Source organism: Monopterus albus, unplaced genomic scaffold, assembly GCF_001952655.1.
Source record: "Monopterus albus unplaced genomic scaffold, M_albus_1.0 scaffold190.1, whole genome shotgun sequence".
In the NCBI taxonomy this organism is placed as follows: Eukaryota; Metazoa; Chordata; class Actinopteri; order Synbranchiformes; family Synbranchidae; genus Monopterus; species Monopterus albus.
In genome coordinates, this window is record NW_018128070.1 from 164,647 (window position 1) to 173,087 (window position 8,441).

An 8,441-nucleotide genomic window follows, 5' to 3' on the forward strand; every position below is an offset into this window, starting at 1 on the left:
GCCCTTAGCAAAGGGCCCCGGACCCCGTACTCCCGGAGCACCCCCCACAGGGCGCTGTGAGGGACACGGTCGAATGCCTTCTCCAGATCCACGAAGCACATGTGGACTGGTTGGGCAAACTCCCATGAACCCTCCGCCACCCTGAAGAGGGTATAGAGCTGGTCCAGTGTTCCACGGCCAGGACGAAAACCGCATTGTTCCTCCTGAATCCGAGGTTCGACTATCGGTCGAATTCTCCTCTCCAGTACCCTGGCATAGACTTTCCCGGGGAGGCTGAGGAGTGTGATCCCCCATAGTTGGAACACACCCTCCAGTCCCCCTTCTTGAAAACAGGGACCACCTCCCCGGTCTGCCAGTCCAGAGGCACTGTCCCCAACCGCCATGCAACGTTGCAGACGCATGTCAACCAAGACAGCCCCACAACATCCAGAGACTTAAGTGGAGCAAGGAATATGTTTACAAGCCTCTATTTATCGGGCATCTCAGTGTCGACCTCAGTGGCTTTTCATCAGCCTTGTGTTGAGATATGCTGCCCCATCAGGATGCGTTTTTAGTGGTCATGGTTATGATAAGGGTGGGGTTCAGGTTAGGGGGAACATCCATCCATCTATACCACTTATCCCAATGAGGGTCGCAGGGTGTTCTACTACCTGCAGGCACCTGCAGGTGGAGACAGTCTCAAGTGTTGAGCTGCCCTCTGATTGGACAGTTTGACTCTGCTCTGTGATTGGATTATAATTGTCCAATCAGAGTCAGGAGTAACAAACGATCAGAATTCGTACCATGCTTTGCATCTGTATACATCTGTTCAAAAACAGTTTGACTCTTTAATCATTGTAAGTTATTGTGTGTTGGTGCATCTACTAAATCTTACACCAACCGAGGTCATAGCCAGATTTTTTAAAATACTGATGTCACAAGTCAAAAATCCAAATTGCAACCTTTAAAACTAACGGTGAACATGTGGATTCCAGATATGGCAGCGGGGTGATGAGTCCTCAAAGGCAGGGTCTGATCCATTTTTGGTGGGCAATAAAGACAATATCAAAAAACGATATCATCACAGTGCATTGACAACTGTAGTGAATAGCAACAAATACAACAATGATCCCACACTGAAGTTTATTTGTAAGTTGTATTTGTTTGGTTAAAATTTTATACCATGGTTGAGCACACAAAGTAACAAAATTGTTCAGTGGTGGGAAGACAGTGAGGGCTCGCGTGTTCATCCAAATTAGAAATGAACCCAATTCAGAGCAACATCACACTGGTTCATGCATTTTGTCATTTTTAAAATACTGTTGTGAAGTGTGTCCATGACCTGCACAATGTAAACTACTGTCTCTTGCTGTCGCTGCATCTGAACACTCAGAGGCTCATGAGTACAAATGACAGTATAGTTCATGGTGATGCAAGAGACTGCAAGGAACTTGTTATGCATCTTTGCTTGGTAAATATGTCATCTCCTTACAGGTATTGACATAGTTTCCAAAGCTTTGAACCTGGAAAAATCTAATTGTCTGAGACTTTTTAAATGAGAGTCAGGAGTAATCAGGTCACTGTGTGCACTCAGTATGGTTACACAAGGTTAAACAAACCTAAAGGAAGAGACCCTTTCTTCACAATTCACAATAGCCTCTTGCTTGCAGAACCACAAAGATCACGTGTGAGGCGTAGTCATAGCCAATAGAGGGGTTCTTTTTATGTTTGCATTCTATGTAAGTTTTGAAAGAAGTAACAGCATTTCTCTTACAAATTAAACAGGGAAAAGCCATGTATAACAGGTGTAGCTACTGCCTTACTTAGTCTGGTATGACTAGTAGCTTATAGTGGATAATGTCAATCAAACTTAGCTAAGTATTGCCTTATAATGGACATGAGTCAGTTGGCTAAAAGTTGAACAGTAGTTAAGCATTTAGCAGCAGCTACAGTACAGAGTTACATAGTGCTGACACTCAAATGCAGCTCCTCAGTTTCCTCCAAAGCCATTAGTTTGTTTTCTGACTTTTAGCCATTTATGAAAAATTAACACCAGTAAACCCAAAACAGATTTTTGTGATATAGAAAAATAGAGCTGCTATCACATGTGGAGTTCATGAGATTTCTAAGCGAAACAGAGAACTGAGACATCTGATAGCAGCTGCGACCAGATGCTGATTTTGATTGACCAGCTGTCAATCAAAATCAGCAGAAAGTGTCTTAAACGCCTGGAGGAACAATCAGGGTCCCACTGATATCAGGAGCTCAATCTGGACCTGGCTGATTACTCGTGTTGGCCCTGGCGGCTTGGCTAGCGAGGCCCTGGGCAGCTACAGACACTTCATTGGCCTCTTATCATAACAACGCATCATCAACAAATTGCCTTGACAAAGAGGTACCCATTTTCAGAGACTCTCAATGAGATGAGGAGCACGAGTTTCCTCAGATTGTCTGCTGGACCATCGTTAATAGAGTCTGACCTCTTGGCTGCCTGTTGAGAAAAAATTCATTTTTTGCAGTAGCTTTATAACTTTCTCAATTAAGTGTAATTTCATTAATTATGATTTGTTTTGTAGTTTTAAACATGCACTTTAGGTATATCCTTCTGCCTGGATTTAAGGCATTTACCACAAATACAAGTTGCTCTTCTCCCTCTAGCACAGGGGCTGAGAAATGAGTGGAAATATAAGCTTAACTCTGAGCCAACTGGGGACTAAGTCCTCACATACTTATGCATATGGGTGAATATTTATTTCTGCGATTACCCAGCATGAAACAAACTCCGAAGAAAGTCTGTCTCAGTTTTCTTGCTCTCACACAGAACAAAAATAAATGATCTGCTGGCCATCCATCCCAGGGCGCCTGTTGGTGCCAGAGAAATGGGGCCCCTGCTCTGGCATCAGCTGGACGATTCCTCGCCGGTCCTTTGAAAAACAGAAAAGTAGAGAAAGGTAGATCAAAGACCGTTGCAGCGCCATGTTTTATTCTCTGTCTCTCTCAGCAGTGCTCACAGTTCACCTGCCTTAAGCAAGAGAGATGTCAGACCTGAGGTTTGTGTACTCTATAGTTCCATCCAAATTAGACTAGTCCCAGACCTGGGAAATATAAATAATTCTCTTGAGAGGTATGTGTGCGAGTGGGAGCGCAACAGCTTGATCCTTGAGTGCCCGGGGAATGCAACGTGTGGAAAACTAGGTCGAACTGGCAAGATTAGGGTAATAGTGTGTAAAAGAGGAGAAATTTACTATAATAACTGGAAAATAAGTCAAAATTGATCTCTTATTGATGCTGCAATGTCCAAATAAACAGAGTTGCAAAGAGGTGAGTGTGGGAAAGAAAAAAAGAAATGTTATCATCAAGAAGAAAAAGCCAATCAGATTTCAGAGGCTGCCATTCTGCTCATTTTGGAAAGGTCAAAAACTACATGATAATTGTGAGAACAAGCCCAAATTCACTTGTATTAGATGCACATCTTTATACAGCTTTATAACAGTTTATCTGCACATGAGCTTGATGTAAACATACAACTGATAAAATATGTGACGTGTTGTTTGCATTAAACTATTTCTTGGTCCAGAGACTACTACACTTTATATAGTTTCTCATCCTAGAAAGCCAGTGTTCAATTTCTTCTTCTTCTTCTTGTTGTTCTCCTTGATCTGTCTCTCTCTGACATCTTTGAGCTTTGAGATCTCGCCCTAAAAGAAAATACAACCTTATTACATCATTGAATGTCTTTGCCTTGAAAAGTTAAAAGTTTTGGAGCAGTGTCTCATACAAAATACAATAAAAGAAAGTGGGCGGTCCACTTTCTTCAAAAATATCCCCCATTTTTATTCATTTTGGAGCCTTTTTATCCCCAAATTCCTGTTTAAATGCACATCTTCAAAACAGATACAAACCTGCTTAAAGCATATGTACAATGATGAATTAATGTAATTAGAAAATGATGCACTGAAGCCCTCTCCGGTGATGATTGGCAAAAACACGTCAGGGCAACATCAGCATTAATGAGCCATAATCGACACAGGCCTAATTAGCAGTACTTTGTAGTTTTACGTAGGTTTATCATCATTAGCCGAGCCTGGCTTGATATAGCGTTGAATGTGTGGGTGGAGTGTTTGTTTATCATGTAGACAAGGAAAATGGTTCCATGCTACAACAGCCTCAGTGGAGGGGAGTGCGTCTGTAGGCCCACATCTGCCATCAGGAGGCGCTTCGGGGCTAATTGGATCTCAAAAGACTGTGGAAGGCAAAATGCATATTTAAACAAATAGCAAGATTTACAGTAGCTGTCTATGGGGGGTGAATTATACATTCAGGTCAGAACGACTAATAAATCACCTATCAACCGGACTATTACAACCCTTCAACAGAGGCTTAACACTACTTCTAAGCACTGTAATACCACCATTGTGTTTAAATCTCAGCGCGAGTTACTTGAGCTGATAATTGCAAAAAATTATGAGTCCAGAACCGAAAAGTCTGACTCCATTGTGTAAGAGTTCTTTCCAGCACGTCGCTCTCCGCTGATCTTAGGACACCGTCTGACATAATTAATGATAATATTCATCGATCATTTCTTCCACCAGTGACAAATTTACATATTTTTACATGAAACAACTGAGCACACAGCAACTCCCCTGCTTAATAATTCACTGACTGTTTTTCCTTTTTGTTGTCATTTCAAGGTGTGAGCATGGCGGGTTTATTTTTCTAATAAAACCGAACGGCACAGTGAGAGGATGGAATTATTCTGGTTGTATTTAATTGAGTTTGACCAGGTCCCTGCTCAGTGTTGGTCTAAACTCCCCACAGCGCTGCAGTTTTTTTTCCCAGGGAGACAGGGGAGGCTGATAAACTTTGAAGCTTGCGCTGAGAACCTGCCCACCACGCCCTCTGCATTATTCATGATGCAGGGACTAGAGCATCTTCAAGTGGCCTGTCATTTCCTTTTACCCTCCATCACAATGGCCATATGCTGCACACGCTAGAGGAGTGGACAGGGAAAGTAATCTGCAGCTAAGCCTATCCAAACAGAAACACATGCATTCTAACAGATACATTCACAGGTAAACCGATACAAAGGGCTATGTACAAGTAAGCCTGGAAATTCAAAAAGCCGCTGTGGTGTATTTCAATCCATTCAAAACCAGTGTAACCTCCTCCCACTGCTTCCATCCCACACAGCTACTGCTGCTAAAGTAAACATGAGAATATCCTCCTATACCAGCCAAACTCTAGTCTGCGTTATTGGCGGAAAAAGTTCTGAAAGGACAAACACAGGCAACAATCCCAAAGTTTGCGGCAATATTTACAAAGGTCCTTCCAAGTTTTCTGATATTTTTGGAAAGGTACTGACATAATTGTTTTCATAGGAAATTTTAAAAAGTAAATCACATGCAGTGAGGTGCAGCTAAATTTTGTTTTTGTCTTTGCTAGAGCCAAACAAAGTGTGGAGGCGTAATCAGTGTTTCAGTGTAAGTTGCATGGTCTTCAGTTCCTCAGTCCTCTCCCATCCATGACATGTTGTCAGCCACCCCTGAGTCCTTTTAGCCACTGTTCCGCATGTTGTTTGTATTTACTGAGTTTGTTTGTGTGACAAAACCACATAAGGCAGGTCCCTCTGAGGTGATTGGGATTGCCATCATTTGGCCTCCCTAATGTCTGCCATTCAGCATTAACATATCATTACTTCTTTCTGGGACCATTCACTCAGAAAACGAGAGGTCTCCATAGACCCCTGGCTCCATCAGTATGGCAAAGGCAGTTGACACCTTCCCTTTATGTATCTGGGGAGAGAGAGAAAAAGAGAGAGAGAGAATGAAGGCAGGTGTGGGACTAACAGTGGTATTTCAGGTGGTTCTTCATTATATTAATTAGTAAACATTTGTATTTGTGAGTGCAGCTGATGGAATATAACTATAACAAAAAATAAACCTGACATTTTCAGTGACCTTTGGCTTGAAGAAGGATGCTGCTGACAGATTGTGGAAGGTGATAAAAATCACATATATGGTTCCTGAGGGTTTATATGGATTCTCCTAAAAGAGCATCAGCATTAAAGTGATTTGTGAAATGCTTTTGTAAAAACCCTGTCCTTGTTGAATGGTAGAGAGGAACTGTGTTGCCTTGATAGCTAATGACAAAGCATCTGGTACACTGTTGCTATGCTATGATGGAAATGCAGCAGCTCCAGTACTTAGTCTTAGTAAATACCTTGTTTTGACACCTACTGTATAATGGGATGACGCCCAACTTGGTTTTATTGGCTAAACCGAATTTGTTCTGCAGAGGTTAAAATGCTAAATGTGCATTGTCACAACTCCTGTCTGTTAAGAAAAACAGTAAATGAGGATGTTCATGTGTCTAAATCTGAGCTCAGCATGGTTTAGTCAATGTCCAGTTCATTTTATTTTCTCCTGTACATACATAACTAGAATCATCACCTTGCGGTTGTGTGCTTCTGCCAACCATTCAAGTTCACGGGAATGAGACGGTGAGGTCATAGTGACTACGATCTTTAACCTTTGACCTCAAAATATAATCAGATCATTCTTGAGTCCAAATGGACAGTTGTGCCAAATTGGGGAAAATCCCCTCAGGGCGTTGCTGAGATATCTCGTTCACAAGACCGGGACTGACAAACAACCTGACAACATAACACCTCTTGTCACAGCTATTGTTGGCGCGGAGGCATTAAAACAATTTGGGGAACACCAGCATTAGACACAAAGGAAAACTACTTTCTAAAGGGTCTGAACTCTCATTGATAACACAGATGTAATAATAATAGTAATAATAAAGTCAAATCTCATATTTAAATCTCAGAAAACTATGAAGAGTCATAAATTGGTAAAACAACATTATGTATGTTTTTGAGCTCCTAAAGATGGTCTCCAGGACATCAAACACAACATTAACACAACCAGATATATTACAGGAATAGATCTGCTGGAATATACAGAGATGCAAGTTTATGTTGACTGACAGGTTTTGATAATTTCACACAGCATCATCCAACCCTAGTAAACATAAATGATCCATTAATCAATGGTATTATTTACAGTAGTTGCAAGTCCTATGCTATTATATTGTTTTAATGCTATCATCATAAACCAGACACCAAACAAAAACAGAAGAAACTCCTTGTATCAGTCAAATTTAAAAAATAGCTTCAAGGTTCTTTCATAGCTGGCATCTAAATGCAGCTATCTGGCCAGGGGACAAGTTTGGATGCCTGATGAGCATATCAACACATGGGAGACAGTCGGTAAATATTTTTTGTGGATGGCCATCAGAAAGTCACTGTACACTGCTGGTATGTGATTCAACTTCAACAGACGGAAGGAAGCTGATCCAATTCCCTGCATCCTTCAGGACACAGACCTGTATTTCCGCTGCACTTTGATGAAACAGCAGCTAAGCTGTCTGCCTCCATTAACAGCTCCTCTGATTTCACACTGTGCTCTGACAACTCTATGTGCATGTGCGATCTCGTATGTGCCTCTGTGAGCGCATATAATACAGTAAATATGTTTGAGTTCATAAGCTTGTGATGTACAAATGAGTGACAAATGAAAGGAAAGACCTGAATGGTCTCTTCCAGGATGGTGATGCTCAGCTCCATAGGGCACGAGTGGTTTGATGAATATGAAGATGACTAGATCCCAACTGGGTTGAACAGGGAGATTTTGGAGCAACAGCGTCTCCACCACCATCATCAAAACATCAAATAGGGGAATATATTTTGGAAGAACAGTGCACGCAGCGGCCCGGGGCCCTCGGCTCCAAACAAAATTTTGTTGTACGTGTCACAATGTTACAATGACAATAAAAAAAAGCTGCTTCTTACAGAGTGCCATGGTGCGCTGAAGCTGCTCTGGTGACCCGACACATTACTGAGACACTTCATGTTGGCTTGTCCTTTGTCACCCCTCTCTGTGCTTGAGGATGCGTATGCTTATACTGATTTACAGCAAGGAGCTTGAAGTAAAGTAACCTTTGTCAGTTTGGGAACTTGTCATACCTCTTGAATCAGGGCCTGTCTGTGCTTGTCTATCACACCTTTCACTGCATTTCTAGGCTCACAGTCACAACATGTGTCACTTTCACATACAGTATATCATTATGTTCAGGTTAGGCAACAGGGAGATACCATCACTTGTCAGAAGTTAGTATGCCACAGGATTCCTGAAATGTTTTGATGCAGGTTGCTCCACCGCATGCTGTTACCACTCAATTATGCCATTATATTTAATTTTTTTTAATTTAGCCACCATTTACTGCTTAATGATATTACGCTGTAATTAGTCCATTTTCGTGCTTCTAGATTCTTGCAGACATCACACGTTTAACTGAAACAGGGTGTCTTTTCAGTTCCTTCGACTTGATTGAAACATCTTTTGTTAATTCTAGAGAAAATCTGTCATTAAACAACAACAAAGCCACAGAGAGAGAGG

General features: G+C 41.6%; 1 protein-coding gene across 1 annotated transcript in view; it reads right to left on the reverse strand.

Moving 5' to 3' along the window:
- Positions 1-5,376: 5,376 nt before the first annotated feature.
- cdh19 (cadherin 19, type 2) overlaps positions 5,377-8,441 on the reverse strand; it is a 191,376-nt gene continuing 188,311 nt past the window's right edge. The window contains exon 14 of the mRNA XM_020617516.1: positions 5,377-5,771. Within this exon, the coding sequence (XP_020473172.1) occupies positions 5,691-5,771 (81 nt within the window). The 3' untranslated portion in view covers positions 5,377-5,690. The remainder of the gene's footprint in view (positions 5,772-8,441) is intronic.